Consider the following 20,856-nt stretch of genomic DNA (forward strand, 5'->3'; position numbering starts at 1 on the left):
GATACACTTATGGAGAGTAAAAGGATTGTCGGACGTGATGGGAAGTGAGTATGGTAGAACTGAAGCTGAAAAAGGATAGGTTTACTCAATCTAGAGATATTTTTCTGTTCATTTTCAGGAACTCATTCCATTGGTTAATATACCATTCCAGGATAAGGTTCCATAGTGACCTAGTCTGAATAATTCAAATGCAGAGCCTTCGGTAAAACTTTTTCTAAAAACAAATTTGAATTGGTCAACCTCCCTATCAAGGTCACCACTTCAACAAGTTTCCATGGGTAAGTACAGAATCATGATCCGTCTGTACCCAGTGCCAATCACACCATCACTGCCAGAAGATTTTCGTAGCAATTCTCATTCGTTCTCCAAATCTTATCTCCGAACTGCCAGTTGGCAAGGGTCCAACAAGAATATTGCAATAGGAGCTTTATAAGATCCAACAGCCTCGAGGGCCATAGTTTACCCAGGCCAAAACCAAACAGCACAGTGAACTTTTCAAAAGCATGCGAAGTGAGTCAGATTGTACACAAACAGAATGGTGCTAATTGCATGTGCAGTTTTGGCTCCAGTTTTATTCACTAATGGAATCTTAAAAACTTGAGGTTATGAAAACCAAACCTTTTCTAATTTACCAAAGGACACCCTAAAGCTGGATAGGCCCAGTTCAATACTGGGTCAACATGAGCCACTAGTGTATATACTTCATTATAGTGCCCTACGTCAGTGAAGACTACCAGATTAAATACCCTGAGATTGTGATTCTTCAGTAAAGCAGCTTGATGCTGAAAATATTAGTGCGTAAAACTAAAGACGATCAGGTAGATCTTTAACCGATTGTGAATTTAATCTGACACTTTTCCTACAGACAGTAGAGGCCAACACAGCCACAAAAACAGAACAACAAGGCCTCAAAGCTGTCAACAAATACTAAGAAGAACTTCAGATATGTTGTTATGAATGCAAGACTTTATAAGATGGTTATGTTTTAAACTGTCTCTTTTAATTTAAGGTAAAACAGAGTGTCTTGGAATGGAGGATGGGAATCATGCTAAACTCTGACTGGAAACAGACCTATGTGATTTGGTTGTCATGGGGACAGCACCCTGGTTGAAACTCAGACACTCAAGTGCCTGTTTTCACATATTGACACAAAAGAAGGCAGCTGGTCCTCAGTCAGACAGAGATACAAAGAAAAAAAGGCTGAAAACAGCAGCTGCTGTGCCGGGCAGAGGGAAAGTCTGTTTTTGCATTAACCACCAAGCAGAAGGCTGGTGGGAACGCATTCCCTGTTGAACAGAGGGAATTTGTAGAGATTTTAATGATCAAGGATTCACCAGAGGTGTCTTGATATTGGAAATGGGTTTGATTATACTCAGGAGGTTGAAAGAAGGAACTTTAAGAAGAGGCTGAAAGACTCGCCCTGGTGTATCATGGGAAAAAGAACCTGTTGGATAGCCAGCAGGAATTTAGGGCTTGAACTACAAGGCTATCTATCTGCTGAAAGTGTTACATAACCTACAAATGTGGAATGGGGTTTTCTATTATGCTAATTAGTTTATTGGGAAAGTATTTTTATTGCAGTTTTGTGTATTAGTTGACCACTAAGCAATGTTTAGTCTACATTGAATTTAACAAAATTGTTACAGCAAAAATCTTAAAACATGAAATCCTGAGCAATGCTTTCCATCGATCACAGGGAAAATTCATATCTCTTTCTAAGTTATTGGTCTCTACGGGGATCATAACCATGTCCAAGGTATAACATGACAAAAGGTCAGAGGCCCAGGTTACAGGTTAGTTAGCCGAAGATTGCTGGTGACATTTAATCGTGATGGACCCAATTCACGTGAGCGTTCCCAAAGGATGTCACAAGATGCTTGGACAGCAGTATCTCTAAAACAAAAACAGAATTACCTGGAAAAACTCAGCAGGTCTGGCAGCATCGGCGGAGAAGAAAAGAGTTGACGTTTCGAGTCCTCATGACCCTTCGACAGAACTTGAGTTTGAGTCCAAGAAAGAGTTGAAATATAAGCTGGTTAAAGGTGTGTGTGGGGGGGGGAGAGAGAGAGAGAGAGAGAGAGAGAGAGAGAGAGAGAGAAGTGGAGGGGGGGTGTGGTTGTAGGGACAAACAAGCAGTGATAGAAGCAGATCATCAAAAGATGTCAACAACAATAGAACAAAAGAACACATAGGTGTTAAAGTTGGTGATATTATCTAAACGAATGTGCTAATTAAGAATGGATGGTAGGGCACTCAAGGTATAGCTCTAGTGGGGGTGGGGAGAGCATAAAAGATTTTAAGATATTTAAAAATAATGGAAATAGGTGGGAAAAGAAAAATCTATATAATTTATTGGAAAAAAAAGGAAGGGGGAAACAGAAAGGGGGTGGGGATGGGGGAGGGAGCTCACGACCTAAAGTTGTTGAATTCAATATTCAGTCCGGAAGGCTGTAAAGTGCCTAGTCGGAATATGAGGTGTTGTTCCTCCAGTTTGCGTTGGGCTTCACTGGAACAATGCAGCAAGCCAAGGACAGACATGTGGGCAGGAGAGCAGGGTGGAGTGTTAAAATGGCAAGCGACAGGGAGGTTTGGGTCATTCTTGCGGACAGACCGCAGGTGTTCTGCAAAGCGGTCGCCCAGTTTACGTTTGGTCTCTCCAATGTAGAGGAGACCACATTGGGAGCAACGAATGCAGTAGACTAAATTGGGGGAAATGCAAGTGAAATGCTGCTTCACTTGAAAGGAGTGTTTGGGCCCTTGGACGGTGAGGAGAGAGGAAGTGAAGGGGCAGGTGTTGTATCTTTTGCGTGGGCATGGGGTGGTGCCATAGGAGGGGGTTGAGGAGTAGGGGGTGATGGAGGAGTGGACCAGGGTGTCCCGGAGGGAGCGATCCCTACGGAATGCCGATAGGGGGGGTGAAGGGAAGATGTGTTTGGTGGTGGTATCATGCTGGAGTTGGTGGAAATGGCGGAGGATGATCCTTTGAATGCGGAGGCTGGTGGGGTGATAAGTGAGGACAAGGGGGACACTATCATGTTTCTGGGAGGGAGGAGAAGGCTTGAGGGCGGATGCGCGGGAGATGGGCCGGACACGGTTGAGGGCCCTGTCAACGACCGTGGGTGGAAAACCTCGGTTAAGGAAGAAGGAGGACATGTCAGAGGAACTGTTTTTGAAGGTGGCATCATCGGAACAGATGCGAAGGAGGCGAAGGAACTGAGAGAATGGGATGGAGTCCTTACAGGAAGCGGGGTGTGAGGAGCTGTAGGAGTCGGTGGGTTTGTAATGGATATTGGTGGACAGTCTATCACCAGAGATTGAGACAGAGAGGTCAAGGAAGGGAAGGGAAGTGTCAGAGGTGGACCACGTGAAAATGATGGAGGGGTGGAGATTGCAAGCAAAATTAATACATTTTTCCAAGTCCCGACGAGAGCATGAAGCGGCACCGAAGTAATCATCGATGTATCGGAGAAAGAGTTGTGGAAGGGGGCCGGAGTAGGACTGGAACAAGGAATGTTCCACATACCCCATAAAGAGACAGGCATAGCTGGGGCCCATGCGGGTACCCATAGCCACACCTTTTATTTGGAGGAAGTGAGAGGATTGAAGGAGAAATTATTCAGCGTGAGAACAAGTTCAGCCAGACGGAGGAGAGTAGTGGTGGATGGGGATTGTTCGGGCCTCTGTTCGAGGAAGAAGCTAAGGGCCCTCAGACCATCCTGGTGGGGGATGGAGGTGTAGAGGGATTGGACGTCCATGGTGAAGAGGAAGCCCTGCCCATCCCTCCGTCCCCACCCCATCTTCCAACCCCAACCCCAGCCGTGTATTCACTAAAGCCCCTGACCTTCCCCTCTCCGATGCTGAACGTTCAGTGCTCAGCAAAGGACTTAGTTTCATACCCTTACGCCCTCACCTCAATGAATTTCGGGCTCGGCATGATGCTGAACTCTTCTTCCGCCGTCTTCATCTCCGGGCTCACTTCTTTGGGCAGGAGTCCTCTCCCAGTTCAACGGATCCTTTTACCCATCTCCAATATTCTCCCTCCACCTGGACCCCTCCCTCTGGATTCTTACCTTCTCTTGATCTTTTCATTGAGAACTGTCGGCGCGACATTAGTCGTCTCAATTTCTCTGCTCCTCTCACCCATTCTAACCTGTCTCTCTCTGAACTTACTGCGCTCCATTCTCTCAGCTCCAACCCTGACATGGTCATCAAACCCGCTGACAAGGGTGGTGCTGTTGTTGTCTGGCGCACTGACCTCTACCTCGCGGAGGCTGAGCGTCAACTCGCAGACACTTCCTCCTACCACTCCCTGGACCATGACCCCACCACTGAACATCAAGCCATTGTTTCCAGGACTGTCACTGACCTCATCTCCTCTGGGGATCTTCCTCCCACAGCTTCCAACCTGATAGTTGCCCAACCTCGGACGGCCCGCTTCTATTTCCTACCCAAAATCCACAAACAGAACTGCCCCGGTAGACCGATCGTCTCAGCTTGCTCCTGCCCCACAGAACTCATTTCTCGTTATCTTGACTCCCTTCTCTCTCCCCTTGTCCAGTCCCTTCCCACCTACATCCGTGATTCCTCTGACACCTTACGTCACATCAACAATTTCCAGTTCCCTGGCCCCAACTGCTTCCTCTTCACTATGGACGTCCAATCCCTCTACACCTCCATCCCCCACCAGGATGGTCTGAGGGCCCTTAGCTTCTTCCTCGAACAGAGGCCCGAACAATCCCCATCCACCACTACTCTCCTCCGTCTGGCTGAACTTGTTCTCACGCTGAACAATTTCTCCTTCAACTCCTCTCACTTACTCCAAATAAAAGGTGTGGCTATGGGTACCCGCATGGGCCCCAGCTATGCCTGTCTCTTTATGGGGTATGTGGAACATTCCTTGTTCCAGTCCTACTCCGGCCCCCTTCCACAACTCTTTCTCCAGTACATCGATGATTACTTCGGTGCCGCTTCATGCTCTCGTCGGGACTTGGAAAAATTTATAAATTTTGCTTCCAATCTCCACCCCTCCATCATTTTCACGTGGTCCATCTCTGACACTTCCCTTCCCTTCCTTGACCTCTCTGTCTCAATCTCTGGTGATAGACTGTCCACCAATATCCATTACAAACCCACCGACTCCCACAGCTACCTCGACTACAGCTCCTCACACCCCGCTTCCTGTAAGGACTCCATCCCATTCTCTCAGTTCCTTCGCATCTGTTCCAATGATACCACCTTCAAAAACAGTTCCTCTGACATGTCCTCCTTCTTCCTTAACCGAGGTTTTCCACCCATGGTCGTTGACAGGGCCCTCAACCGTGTCCGGCCCATCTCCCGCGCATCCGCCCTCACGCCTTCTCCTCCCTCCCAGAAACATGATAGGGTCCCCCTTGTCCTCACTTATCACCCCACCAGCCTCCGCATTCAAAGGATCATCCTCCGCCATTTCCGCCAACTCCAGCATGATGCCACCACCAAACACATCTTCCCTTCATCCCACCCTATCGGCATTCCGTAGGGATCGCTCCCTCCGGGACACCCTGGTCCACTCCTCCATCACCCCCTACTCCTCAACCCCCTCCTATGGCACCACCTCATGCCCACGCAAAAGATGTAACACCTGCCCCTTCACTTCCTCTCTCCTCACCGTCCAAGGACCCAAATACTCCTTTCAAGTGAAGCAGCATTTCACTTGCATTTCCCCCAACTTAGTCTACTGCATTCGTTGCTCCCAATGTGGTCTCCTCTACATTGGAGAGACCAAACGTAAACTGGGCGACCGCTTTGCAGAACACCTGCGGTCTGTCCGCAAGAATGACCCAAACCTCCCTGTCGCTTGTCATTTTTACACTCCACCCTGCTCTCTTGCCCACATGTCTGTCCTTGGCTTGCTGCATTGTTCCAGTGAAGCCCAATGCAAACTGGAGGAACAACACCTCATCTTCCGACTAGACACTTTAGAGCCTTCCAGACTGAGTATTGAATTCAACAACTTTAGGTCGTGAGCTCCCTCCCCCATCCCCACCCCCTTTCTGTTTCCCCCTTCCTTTTTTTTCCAATAAATTATATAGATTTTTCTTTTCCCACCTATTTCCATTATTTTTAAATATCTTAAAATCTTTTATGCTCTCCCCAACCCCACTAGAGCTATACCTTGAGTGCCCTACCATCCATTCTTAATTAGCACATTCGTTTAGATAATATCACCAACTTTAACACCTATGTGTTCTTTTGTTCTATTGTTGTTGACATCTTTTGATGATCTGCTTCTATCACTGCTTGTTTGTCCCTACAACCACACCCCCCCCCCTCCACTTCTCTCTCTCTCCACCCCCCCCCCCCCCCACACACCTTAAACCAGCTTATATTTCAACTCTTTCTTGGACTCGAACTCAAGTTCTGTCGAAGGGTCATGAGGACTCGAAACGTCAACTCTTTTCTTCTCCGCCGATGCTGCCAGACCTGCTGAGTTTTTCCAGGTAATTCTGTTTTTGTTTTGGATTTCCAGCATCCGCAGTTTTTTTGTTTTTAGTATCTCTAAAAACTACTCAATGCAAAGAAAGTTAAACAAATAAGATGCTAAGTCTCCAGTTCTATGCTATTTCTAACCGTCCAGCCCCTGACTGCCGCTGATTTAAGTTTTATAGGCGTGAGGGAAAATTCAAAAATCATGCAGCTACTGTCAATGGTGGGCTACATAGTATGTTGGTGCTCCTCCTACTGGGGGAAAAAGGAGGGTAATGGAAAATCAGAGGGCAGTGACCTGCTCTGTTCTTGGCTATTTCCAAGTGATTGACTTGGAGCAGGACTCCTGTTTACGGTATCGACGAAGGAACATACATCAGAGAAATAAAGTAGTATATATATTATGGGAAAGAGAATTCAGAAAATAAACAGTGATTACTGTTTATAAGATTTCAGGTTTACTTATCTGATGCCCAGAAGAAAGCCATACAACTTTCCTAGGAATAATTAAATGTTTACTGTATTTAACTTCTATCCAATAATTTTTTTCCCCACTATTACCACTTGGTCATAGGCATTGTTAGTTGTCAGGCAGTTACCTTTCTGCTTCTTTGAGCTGTATCGACGAGGACCCGTTGGCTGTCCATAGCCCAGCAGTTCTGTGCCAGTGCCGAAGAGTAAATGCCAGTAAATCCATCTGTAATATATTATACACCAAGAAAATCATTGTATGTAATCCAATTACAAATTACATTATTCTCCTAGGTACAATCTTGCAATCTACAATGTCACTGTCAAAATTGAATCCTATCTGGCCATTAACAATACCATAAATTCAATTTTAAGCATTCACTGCTGTATAAAATTGTAATTTTTTAAATGGAGACAAAAATTAAATATTTTTCCCTCTGTTATTTCCCACATCCGGACTCTTTGTGATTTGGGAGGGTTGACTGATTTGGATATTAGCCATCACAAACAAAATTCTAGTCTACTGAGAGGAGAAAACTTTAGGCAGTGGAATGGGTTGTTTTACCAAACTTCCATCCCAGAGGTGATGGTGTGATTGACACTAAGGACTCGGCAACCGACAAGCAGGAAACCTAATCCATTGGGGGTAAAAGAGCTCAGCTAGAAGCCCAGGATATGCTTCAAGCATGGACTCACAAACAGAAATCAAATACTCAAACATTACAGCTTCTAGGAGTAATGATACAATGACCTTCCAGGAATGTAATGTTGTACTTAACAGCAGTTTTTAGCACAAATCCAAACAAGGACATTCAAACAGATTTCTTTGTACAGCATTCATAAACAGGAGGTGGTTAAACCAATTTACAAGACAGCTTGCCAAGTAATGCCATCAGGCAATGCTATAAAGTACATTTTTGCAATGTACTGAACTGATAATTATGTTTTAGGAAGCTCAACATTTAAAAAAAAGCTGAAATATGTTCCATTGAAATTAAGTGTAAAATTATTGGCAAGATAACTGTAAAACAGACAATTGCACAGGCTCCTCTACTGTGTTACTGGAAAACTGCAGTGCAAACAATATGCTTACTCATTTTTATTGGAAGAACACCACAGATGATATAAAATAAAGGGTTCAATTCTAAAAGAGGTGCAAGAGCTGAGAAACGTGGCATATACGTGCATAAATCATTGAAGGTGGCAGGATAGGTTGAGAAAGAGTTTAAAGCATAAGGCACCCTGGGACGAGCAACTTCAGTTCTGTAGAAAGACTGGAGAAGTTGGGACTGTTCCCTATGTTGAAGAGAAGGTTGAGTGGAGATTTAATAGAGGTATTCAAAATCATGAGGAGCTTGGACAGGGTAAATAGGGAGAAACTTCCCATTGGTGGAAGGGTCGAGAAACAGAGGGGACAAATTTAAGATAACTGGCAAAAGAAGCAATGGTGGCATGAGGAAAAACTTTTGCATGCAATGAGCGGTTAGGATTTGAAATGCACTGCCTGAGAGTGTGGCAGAGGCAGGTTCAATAGAGGCTTTCAAAAGGGAATTGGATCATTACACAAAAAGAAAAAATTTGCAAGGCTACAGCGAAAAGGCACCTTTGGAGGCCAGAATACGACAGGCCAAATGGCCTCCTCCTGTGCTGTACCATTCTATGATGCTACTGAAAATCAAAACTGATAATTGAATCTAACCATATTTAACAAAACTGTGGAGCTTTCCTTAAGGGAAATAATTGTAGGCTTACTACAAATATCTCAGGTAGCAGTGCCTGGCATAAAGATTAGGCTTGCCAACGTTTAAAATGAGGCAGGGTGACGTCGGGCATGCATCCCGACGTCACCCTGTGTCATTTAGATTGTCAGTTCAGTGGGTGCGCATCCGAGTCAGATGCATGCCTGCTGACCTGTCAACAGTCTATTTAGGCCATTGGAAAACCAATTGAACTCATTAATGGACTGCCTGTCCAACCTTAAGGTTGGCGGGCAGGCCGGGACCCCAGGCAGGCTTGTGAAAAAATATGAAACGTCATCCATGGGCGGGATGAGGTTTCATGAGTGATTTAAAAAATGCAGAATATTTTACAAGTTATGGACATGTCTCAACTCATGTGACAGTATCACATGAGGGGACATGGCAGGGAAATTTTTCAAATCTTTATTCAAAGTTTTAGATTGGAGCCAATCTCCCTGAGGCAGCACTTTGCCTCAGGGAGATCTGCGAGCTCTTTCGCATGCATGCGCATAGCGCTTCCTGGCGCACATCACGCTGGGCAGGCCTTAATTGACCTGCCCACATAAAATGGCAGCGTGCTCCCGATAGGGGGCGCCAATCGGAAGCCCACCCACTTGCGCACTTCCCCACCGATTGGGGGGGGGGGAAATGTTGCCCCAGGAGGCCTTGTTTGATTTCTAGTCTATACTGAATTAACTTTTGTCAGCTAGTGATGGTAAGGGTACTGTACCTGGTCTTGGCATTCTTAGGAGAGGGGAATAAACTACATGAATTCTTTTTCTGGACACTATCAAGCGACCCAGTCTATAAAATGCATGTAACACTGATGGTAAAAAGCCACCATCCAGTATATCAGACCAGAAGGTGCCATGTCTGATTCATAGGGTTTTATTTTGTAGCTCCTATTAGGGTTGAGAGTGGAGGCAGGTGGGTGATAAAAATAACACTGGCGGCTGATGTACAGGTTTACCCAGCACCATCCCATCCCCAGGCCATTTTCATGGAGGTAGGATGGGAGTTGGGAGGCGTACTCGCCTGCACATGGCAGGTCACCGATCAGGCTCGGTAAGGGCCGCTAAAAGGAGGCCATGGGATTTTCCAGTCAGCTTCCAGGTTCCTGGAAGTGGCGGGGGCCAGTTTAGTTGCCTGAAAGCTGCCTCCTGAGGGGCCAGCAATCCAGGCAGGCTGAGAGGCTGTCCTTGCCTCAGATGCAGCAGCAACAGGAGGCCACCTTACAAGGAGCTCCTCACAGCCAAATCCAATCCAAGACCCCGCCCACCAACAATGATGTCCTGGCTGCAAAAGCAATGTTTTACTTTTACTCCATTTTGAAATGCTTGCTCCCTCACTTGCCCTCGATTATATCCCATTGTTGCTTTCAAGCTAGCCTGATTAGCCCTCCAGCTTCGAGAACCTGCCTGTTGTCGCTAATTGGATGGCGAGTTTGCCCTCTGGCCATTAACTGGTCGCTCCAGGGAAAATCACATTGAGTGACTGTTCCTCACACAGTTCAGGCTTCTGACCCTTGTTTAAGCCTGATGGTGAGGTTCAGAAACCTGCAAGGAAAATCCTGACCATAACCTTTGCTGCATTAGTTGATTTTAGCTAGGACAGCAGCTGTGGACCACAAATGGCTTTAGTGCTTGTGGACTAGAGAGGAAAGCTATTTTAGTCACTATTTCCACTTCTGTCTGTTGTCCACAGACCTGTCATGAAAGCCCACAACTCAACAGCCTGCTGATTCGCACTGTCTGGGCTACACATGAAACTGCACACGAATAAGAGCTGGTATTTTCTGGAGGAGAAAGAGGAAAAGGCAAGAAAACTGTCAAATGTAAATGCAAGTTTGTGTTTTAAACAAAAATATATCCACAATAGACATTTGAAACAAAGGGCTTATGAAAATTAAAAATCTATATACTGAAGTCTCACTTGTGTCATACCTAGCACAAAAGAAGATGGTTGTGGTTTTTGGAGGTCAATCATCTCAGTTCCAGGACATCACTGCAGGAGTTCCTCAGGATAGTGTCCTAAATGCAACCATCTTCAGCTGCTTCAAGATCTTCCTTCCATCATAAGGTCAGAAGTGTGGATGTTCACTGATAATTGCACAATGTTCAGTTCCAGTTGCAACTCCTCAGATATTGAAGCAGTCTATGTCCAAATGCACCAAGACCTGGACAATATCCAGGCTTGGGCTGACAAGTGGCAAGTAACATTCGTATCACACAGGTGCTAGGCAAGGACCATTTTCAACAAGAGAGAATCTAACTATTACCTCTTGACATTCAATAGCATTACCATCGCTGAATCCCCCACTGGGGGTTACCATTGACCAGAAACTGAACTGGACTAGCCATATAAATACTGTGGGTACAAGAGCAGGTCAGAGGCTAGGAATCTTGCACCAGCTCGCCTCTGACTCCCCAAAGCCTGTCCACCATCTAAAAGGCACAAGTCAGGAGTGTGACAGAATACACTCCACTTGCCTGGGCAAGTGCAGCTCCCACAATACTCAAGACACCATTCAGGACAAAGCAGTCTGCTTGATTGGCACCATATCCACAAGCATTCACTCCCTCCACCACCAATGCATAATGGTAGCAATGTGTACCATCTACAAAATGCACTTCAGGAACTCACCAAGGCTCTTTAGACAGCACCTTCCAAACCCATGACAGCTACCATCTAGAAGGACAAGGGCAGCAGATGCATGGGAACACCAACATCTGGAAGGTCCCCTCCAAGCCACTCACCGTCCTGACTTGGAAATTCCTTAACTGTCATTAGGTCAAAGTCTTGAAACTCCCTAATAGCACTGTGGGTGTACCTACACCACACGTACTGCAGCAGCTCAAGAAGGCAGCTCACCACCATCTTCTTGAGGACAATTAAGGATGGGCTATAAATGCTGGCCTAGCTAGCGATGCCCACATCTCATGAATTAATTTTAAAAAACTTACCATTATTTGGTCGAGTTACAATGTCCACCACAGTAGAGGTCACCTTTGTGTACCAGTCATACTGAAAAAAAGCAAACGTTCTGTTACAGTTGTTGGCTTTTCTCGTATGACTTAAGTAAAATATGACAAAATCCCTTTTTCTCTCCATTAGGTGTCCACTGTTATTATCCTTTACCTGGGCTACTCTTAGGCCAGCCCAAAACTAGGGAGGGGCAGGAAGCTGGACAAGAGCAATGCCTAAGCATGAAGTTGACTGCACTTAAAAAAAAGGCCACGAACACAAAACACTTAAATACAGGGGCAAAGCAAAATACTGAGGATACAAAATACTGAAGGTCTGAAATAAAAGCAAAAAAATGCTGGAAATATTCAACAGGTTTGGCATAGAGAGAGAAGAGTTAACGTTCCAGATCATTGACCTTTCATCTGAACTGAAAAAAATTAGAGATGTGACAGGTTTAAAGCATGCAGAGGTAAGGGGAGACAAAGGAGGCGATAGAAAAAAGGGGAAGATCTGTGACCAGATGGAAGATGGAGAATAATAAAAGGCATGATGGTGCAAGGCAAAAGTGGGTGATGATAGGACAAGGAAAAAAATAAAAGATGTGTCTAGAGCTACAATGGGAACATGCAGAATCATTTCCAACATCTGCCATCCAAAAACAAAACCAGAAAACAAAAAACAAAATTAGGGCAAAGGTTATCATCTGAAATTGTTGAACTCAACATTGAGTACTTCTATTCCTCGAATTTACATTGTGCTTCATTAGAGCAGTGTAGGAGGCCAGGGAAAAAGGAATCAGAGTGTGAGTGGATAATGGTTTTAATTCTATGGGTGAAAGCATAGGTTTGTAGGCTGAATGCAGGTATTCTGTAAAGCAGTCACCCAAACTGTGTTCATTCTCCTCAATGTAGAGATGACTGCATTGTGAACAGCAATATACACAATTTTAAAAAAATATTCACTCATGGGATGTGTGCATCGCTGGCTTGGCCAGCATTCATTGCCCACAGCTTCCAACCTGATAGTCGCCCAACTTCGGACGGCCCGCTTCTACCTCCTACCCAAAATCCACAAACAGAACTGTCCTGGTAGACCGATCGTCTCAGCTTACACCTGCCCAACAGAACTCATGTCTCGTTATCTTGACTCCCTTCTCTCTCCCCTTGTCCAGTCCCTTCCCACCTACATCCGTGATTCCTCTGACACCTTATGTCACATCAACAATTTCCAGTTCCCTGGCCCCAACTGCTTCCTCTTCACCATGGACATCCAATCCCTCTACACCTCCATCCCCCACCAGGATGGTCTGAGGGCCCTTAGCTTCTTCCTCGAACAGAGGCCCGAACAATCCCCATCCACCACTACTCTCCACCGTCTGGCTGAACTTGTTCTCACACTGAACAATTTCTCCTTCAAATCCTCTCACTTCCTCCAAATAAAAAGTGTGGCATGGGCCCCAGCTATGCTTGTCTCTTTATGGGGGTATGTGGAACATTCCTTGTTCCAGTCCTACTCCGGCCCCCTTCCACAACTCTTTCTCCGGTACATCGATGATTACTTCGGTGCTGCTTCATGCTTTCATCGGGACTTGGAAAAATTTATTAATTTTGCTTCCAATCTCCACCCCTCCATCATTTTCACGTGGTCCATCTCTGACACTTCCCTTCACTTCCTTGACCTCTCTGTCTCAATCTCTGGTGATAGACTGTCCACCAATATCCATTACAAACCTACCGACTCCCACAGCTACCTCGACTAACGCTCCTCATACCCCGCTTCCTGTAAGGACTCCATCCCATTCTCTCAGTTCCTTCGCCTCCATCGCATCTGTTCCGATGATGCTACCTTCAAAAACAGTTTCTCTGACATGTCCTCCTTCTTCCTTAACCGAGGTTTTCCACCCATGGTCGTTGACAGGGCCCTCAACCGTGTCCGGCCCATCTCCCGCACATCCGCCCTCACACCTTCTCCTACCTCCCAGAAATATGATAGGGTCCCCCTTGTCCTCACTTATCACCCCACCAGCCTCCGCATTCAAAGGATCATCCTCCGCCATTTCCAGCATGATGCCACCACCAAACACATCTTCCCTTCAGCCCCACTGTCAGCATTCCATAGGGATCGTTCCCTCCGGGACACCCTGGTCCACTCCTCCATCACCCCCTACTGCTCAACCCCCTCCTATGGCACCACCCCATGCCCACGCAAAAGATGTAACACCTGCCCCTTCACTTCCTCTCTCCTCACCGTCCAAGGGCCCAAACACTCCTTTCAAGTGAAGCAGCATTTCACTTGCATTTCCCCCAACTTAGTCTACTGCATTCGTTGCTCCCAATGTGGTCTCCTCTACATTGGAGAGACCAAACGTAAACTGGGTGACCGCTTTGCAGAACACCTGCGGTCTGTCCGCAAGAATGACCCAAACCTCCCTGTCGCTTGCCATTTTTACACTCCACCCTGCTCTCTTGCCCACATGTCTGTCCTTGGCTTGCTGCATTGTTCCAGTGAAGCCCAACGCAAACTGGAGGAACAACACCTCATCTTCCGACTAGGCACTTTACAGCCTTTCGGACTGAATATTGAATTCAACAACTTTAGGTCTTGAGCTCCCTCCTCCATCCCCACCCTTCCTTTTGTTTTTTCCAATAAATTATATAGATTTTTCTTTTCCCACCTATTTCCATTATTTTTAAATATTTTAAAATCTTTTATGCTCCCCCCACCCCCACTAGAGCTATACCTTGAGTGCCCTACCATCCATTCTTAATTAGCACATTCGTTTAGATAATATCACCAACTTTAACACCTATGTGTTCTTTTGTTCTGTTGTCTGTGACATCTTTTGATGATCTGCTTCTATCACTGCTTGTTTGTCCCTACAACCACACCAAACCCATCCACTTCTCTCCCCCCCCACCCCCCCAACACCTTAAACCAGCTTATATTTTACCCCTTTCTTGGATTCACTCAGTTCAGTCGAAGGGTCATGAGGACTCGAAACGTCACCGCTTTTCTTCTCCGCTGATGCTGCCAGACCTGCTGAGTTTTTCCAGGTAATTCTGTTTTTGTTTTTTATTCATTGCCCTTCCCTAATTGCCCTTGAGAAGGTGATGGTGAGCTGCCTTCTTGAACTGCTGCAGTCCATGTGGTGTAATTACACCCACAGTGCTCTTCTGGAGGGAGTTCCAGGATGTTGACCTAGCTACAGTGAAGGAACAATGATATATTTCCAAGTCGGGAAGGTGAGTGGCTTGGAGGGGGACTTCCAGGTGGTGACATTCCCGTGCATCTGTTGTCCTTGACCTTCAACGTGGTGATGTTAGTGGGTTTGAAAGATGCTGTATAAGGAGCCTTGGTGAGTTCCTGCAGTGCATCTTGTAGATTGGTACACACTGCTGCCACTGTGCACAGTGGTGGACGGAGCGAACATTTGTGGATGGGGTGCAAATCAAGCGGGCTGCTTTGTCCTGGATGGTGTCAAGCTTCTTGACTGTTGCTGGAACTGTACTCATTCAGTTAAGTGGAGAGTATTCCATACACTCCTGACCTGTGTCTTATAGTTGACAGACAGGCTTTGGGGAGTCAGGAGGTAAAGTACTTGCAGGATTCCTAGCTCTGACCTGCTCTTGAAGCCACAATATATATATATATATGGCTTTCCCAGTTCAGTTTCTCGTCAATGGTAACCCCCAGGATATTGACAGTGAGGGATTCAGTGATGGTGATGCCATTGAATGTCAAGCGGCAATATTTAGATTCTCTCTTGTTGGAAATGGTCATTGCCTGACACTTGTGTGGCGCAAATCTTACTTGCCACTTGTCAGCCCAAGCCTGGATATTTTCCAGATCTTGCTGCATTTGGATATGGACTGCTTCAGTATCTGAGGAATCAGGAATGGTGCTGAATCAGAAATGTGCAATCATCAGTGAACCTCCCCACTTCTGACTTTATGATGGAAGGAAGGTCATTGGTGAAGCGGCTGAAGATGGTTGCGCCAAGACACTACCCTGAGGAACTCCTGCAGTGACGTCCTGGAGCTGAGATGATTGGCCTCCAACAACCACAACCATCTTCCTTTGTGCTCGGTATAAATCCAACCAGCAGAGAGCTTTCCCCCTGATTCCCTTTGACTCCAGTTTTACTAGGGCTTTTTAATACCACACTCAGTCAAATGCTGCCTTGATGTCAAGGATAGTCCTCTCACCTCAATATACTAAACTGAAACAAGTACAAGCAATGCACAATTTCACCTGGAAGTGTGTTTGAGGCATTGGATGATGGGAAGGGAGCAGGGAAATGGGCAGGTGCTGCCTTTCCTGCATATGCATGAAATGGACATGGTTGCAGGGGATTATAAAGTGGATGAGGGTCTCACAGAGGGAGCAGTCTCTTTGGAATGCTGAAAGGGGAAGGGAGTGGGAGATGTGTTTGGTTGTGGAATCATGTTGGAGGTGGCGAAGATGGCCGATGATGAATTGAATCTGGAGGCTGGTGAGTTGGAAGGTAAGGATAAGGGATAAGGGTAAGAGATATGCTCTTTAGCTCTAAAGAAGAGTCTGTTGGACTTGAAACGTTAACTCTGTTTCTCTCTCCACGAATGCTGCCCAACCTGCTGAGTTGTACCAGCATTTTCTGTTTTTATTTCAGATTTCCAGCATCCGCAGTATTTTGGTTTTATTAAAAAAGGGGAACCATACTGAGGTTCTAGCAGAAGGGGTGAGAGAAGAGGTCAGAGCAGAAATTCAGGAAATAGAACTGACACCGTCAGGGTGTTACAAATGCAAAGTTTATAAGATTGTTATGTTTTGGGAATGTCACTTTAATTTAGGGTAAAATGGAGAAATGAAGGGATCATTCGACCTGTTCTGAATTCGGCCTAACAGCAAGCTCAGGTGGCTTGGTTGTTAAAAATGGCTTGGATTGTTTTATTGGGAACAAAGTGCAGGATGTTCATACCTGTAGATAATGGCAAGAGCTTCTGTGATGACTGTGGGTAGACTGTTAGACTCCAAGTCTCACAGGGACGTGTTAGGAATGTCAGGTTTCATAATTGGTTATACTTTAAACTGTCTATTTAGTTCCAAGAAAAAAATGGAGTTGGTGAACTAGAGGATAGATAGTTAGTACTTCTACATGGATACAAGGCGCATGTAATTCACACTGTAATGGGGATGGGCCTTGAAAGGAGAAGAATCTATAAAAATATCACTGAACATCACAGACAGGGTCAATCTGAAAGAGGGAGAGCAGAGAGATAGGGGCAGCCAGGCCCACACATGAAGCAGGAAAAATGTTATTTTTCTTGTTCACCACATGGAAGGTAGGCGGGAGCTTGCACTTAGATTGAAGAGACCAAGTTCGTGAGAATTTAAACAAGGCTGGAAAATTCACCTAGCTTTGGCTAGAGGGAGGAATCTCCAAGGTAACCTTCACCGCGAGCGTCACTCCTGGGGTTATAAGTTACACCATTGGGAAAGGAAAAAGGAAGGTCATTGGGAGAGGAAAATAGCTTTGGACTAGTTCTGGGAGAATGTCCAATTAAGGCACAGCATAAAGTACAACAGTGAGGAGGGGACTTCTAGTCTTTTAAAAGTGAAATGGGGCGATCTTTTCAACAATCTAGAGTTTAAATTCTTACAAAAATAGTGTTTTCCAGGTGGAACGAGAATTTTTGAAACTAGAATATCCAATTCACAAGTAGACAAGTGGCAACCTACCTTCAGTAGAGACTCCAGGAGAAATTTCTCCCGAGGCAACAGGGTGCCTTATTCCACAATGGAATTGGCTCTTCCCCCCTTTTTTTTTTAAAACCTGGAGATGGAGCCCTATGTCCTTGCAAAACATTTGCCCCTAGCAGCTTACTGGAAAAGTCTGCATTTCTAATAATGGCCCCAATAATTACTGGGGTAGAATTTCCAAATGGCAGGGAGGAGCTCTGTGAAACAGTGTGGAGTTGTAACTGTCAGGTAGGGAACGCTACAGTAAAGGCTGCAGTCCAGGAGCAAGTAGGATGCATATGGAGGAGCCCATTTATGCCAAGACTTGGTGTTTGGGGGGCGGGGGGGGCATCTGATTGTGCTAAAGGGTGAGGGGTGAGGGGGTCTTATCATGACATAGGGTATGGGGGAAGCAAGGTGGCTTGTGAAACTGGGTACAAGGAAGCACTCCTACTTCTCCTGGTCAACAAGCAGTGTTGGAATACATATCTTTCATACAGGAATCCTCACTTCCTTTTAGCTGCTGGGTTTCTTCAAGCCAAGGAAGCCCAGTGGCACAGTATTAAATATGGAAGAACTAAAATCTGAGGCATACAGCCTCATGAAAATATTTAAACTAGCAGTGAGCCTCTTGGGAGTGGGCTGGCTTGTTGCTCACATCCCCGTTAAATCCTGAAGTATTGAATTGGCGGATTCATAGTGGGTTAGGTTCAGATTTGAGGTTTTTAACTGACCCAAACCCACCAGTTTCTGGGAGTTCAAAATGTCTCCAATGACTTAGTCATTGTGTCACACAAGCCTGGTGTGTGGTGTGTTGGTCTGTGGTGGGTTAACTCTTCAATATTCAGGGACCACCAATGGAGATGCCTGTGTGGGGAAATCAGAGAAAAACAGAACTGGCTATACCCAAACAGATTTTAAGCTTTTTGGTGTCTCAACTCAAAGGACAAATCATTTCCATTTAGATATGGTGTTGAAGATTGACTACTTCAGCAAGGCTCAGTGCCTTCAACAGAGGAGAGAGAAAAAAAGCATGCTTTACATCCTGAGACATTTTTTCAAACTTAGGTTAAAAATTTAATTTTCTAGAAAGAATAAGTTAAAATCCGAAAAGGAAAATCAACTTTAGTATTTAAGCTTTTAACTGTATCACTATGGTAGAAAGAATTAAATAAATTTTTGGATTGCACTGCTGCCAGGTGCCAGCTCTGCATTCCAAATATGTATTGTATCATTATGCAATTAAAAGCTGCAACAATGCAACACATTAAGTATATGTGTACTGCTGATCATAATCCATTGCCAAAATGGATGAGACAATTTTTAGAAAATATACTCTGCGGTGTATTCGCCTATTTTGTATATAAATACTAACCATACAAAGTCTGCTACACTGTTGGTGGGGTCCACCTGCATCACCTTCTAAGTAGACAATGCGACACTTGTCAGGACTGAGCCGAGGAGACCAAACAGCATTTGTTTGAGATGAAAGTTGTACTGTGAGAGAAAAGCCATAAAATTAACATCAGCATAAGTGAAACACATATTTCAAAAGGAGACGAGGATAAACTTGTTGAGACTTTGCACACAGCGTGAAGTCTCATTATCTGGGCATGGATCAGAGAACCGGGTACTTGATGAATTAGTCCCACCTGTGTATAATTCTCTGATCTATGCTTCCACTGAGCAAGCCAGTTCTGGGACTGCACCTTGGAGAATTTAGCTCAATGTCTTCCTGAAAATAAACTTGCAAAAAAAAAAAGAGGTTCTGCTCCATTTAGGATGTCATTACTTGCAGTAAAACGCAGTTTAACAGGTGTTATAATTGATATGAAAATGATGCTTGACCCTTGAAGTCTTCTCCTTTCCCAAGTAAAAGGTTTGTCAAACACATTTTTACGAGGGCATTGCACCTTTAAGGGTGTTCCAAGAGAATCATCATTAAATGGCAATAATATCACTGTGAGCAGTTCAATATAGTATTCCCCTTATTCCAGTTTCGCTTTACAGTTCAGCTGATTGGAACTTTGCATGGCATGGGGTTGAACAGGCTGCCTACACACAGAGATAAAAACAAAAAACTGCGGATGCTGGAAATCCAAAACAAAAACAGAATTACCTGGAAAAACTCAGCAGGTCTGGCAGCATCGGCGGAGAAGAAAAGAGTTGACGTTTCGAGTCCTCATGACCCTTCAACAGAGGGGTCTTCTCCACACTCAGTGCCATGCGGCGACATATGAACACACTCGACCTCTCCCTCCAGCAGGCACCGCCGCACCCCTTTTTCAAAGCTGTGCGTGTCCCCAGTTTCATTTTATTCTTCGTCTCATCCGATGCCTCAACAAGAAACTTTTTCTCTTTCTCTCAAGTGCTAAGGAACGCAAGCTCCAACAACTCATCGACACCAACACCCATCTAGGACCATCCACCCCTGCCTGTCCCTCCGTCCCCACCCCATCTTCCAATCCCAGCCCCAGCCGTGTATTCACTATACCCCCTGACCTTCCCCTCTCCGATGCTGAACGTTCAGTGCTCAGCAAAGGACTTAGTTTCATACCCCTACGCCCTCACCTCAATGAATTTCGGGCTCGGCACGATGCTGAACTCTTCTTCCGTCGTCTTCGTCTCCAGGCTCAGTTCTTTGGGCAGGAGTCCTCTCCCAGTTCAACGGATCCTTTTACCCATCTCCAATATTCTCCCTCCACCTGGGCCCCTCCCTCTGGATTCTTACCTTCTCTTGAACTTTTCATTGAGAACTTCGGCGCGACATTAGTCATCTCAATTTCTCTGCTCCTCTCACCCATTCTAATCTCTCTCTCTCTCTGAACTTACTGCGCTCCATTCTCTCAGGTCCAACCCTGACATTGTCATTAAACCCGCTGACAAGGGTGGTGCTGTTGTTGTCTGGCGCACTGACCTCTACCTCGCGGAGGCTGAGCGTCAACTCGCAGACACTTCCTCCTACCTCTCCCTGGACCATGACCTCACCATTGAACATCAAGCCATTGTTTCCAGGACTGTCACTGACCTCATCTCCTCTGAGGATCTTCCTCCTACAGCTTCCAACCTGATAGTCGCCCAACCTCGGACGGCCCGCTTCTACCTCCTACCCTCTGTTGAAGGGTCCTGAGGACTCGAAATGTCAACTCTTTTCTTCTCCGCCGATGCTGCCAGACCTGCTGAGTTTTTCCAGGTAATTCTGTTTTTGTTTTGCCTACACACAGTATTGCATTCTAAAATGGAAAGCTCCACTGCTGCAAGACAGTCCATCAATCAATGATGCTGTCATAGCTATAATTGCCAACTGAAGTGTCATGCCATCCTGTGCCCCACTCACAACAAAATCGTATTTAGCCTGATTCAATGACATTTATACTGCCTTTATTCTGCACTGTATGATGCATTTTTCATCAACACTGGCATAGATATAACTCTGCCATTATTTCCTCAGTTCAGAAATGGTGCTTATTCTCAGGCCACATTGCTAAACAGCAAT

General features: G+C 45.5%; 1 protein-coding gene across 1 annotated transcript in view; it reads right to left on the minus strand.

Moving 5' to 3' along the window:
- Nucleotides 1–20,856, minus strand: part of apeh (acylaminoacyl-peptide hydrolase) — a 90,239-nt gene that overhangs the window by 37,738 nt on the left and 31,645 nt on the right. Inside the window, exons 10-12 of the mRNA XM_041190865.1 lie at nt 18,736–18,857; nt 11,639–11,699; nt 7,065–7,162 (exon numbers count right to left, since the gene is read on the minus strand). Coding sequence (XP_041046799.1) covers nt 7,065–7,162; nt 11,639–11,699; nt 18,736–18,857 — 281 coding nt within the window. The remainder of the gene's footprint in view (nt 1–7,064; nt 7,163–11,638; nt 11,700–18,735; nt 18,858–20,856) is intronic.

This window comes from Carcharodon carcharias, chromosome 7 (genome assembly GCF_017639515.1).
Source record: "Carcharodon carcharias isolate sCarCar2 chromosome 7, sCarCar2.pri, whole genome shotgun sequence".
In the NCBI taxonomy this organism is placed as follows: domain Eukaryota; kingdom Metazoa; phylum Chordata; class Chondrichthyes; order Lamniformes; family Lamnidae; genus Carcharodon; species Carcharodon carcharias.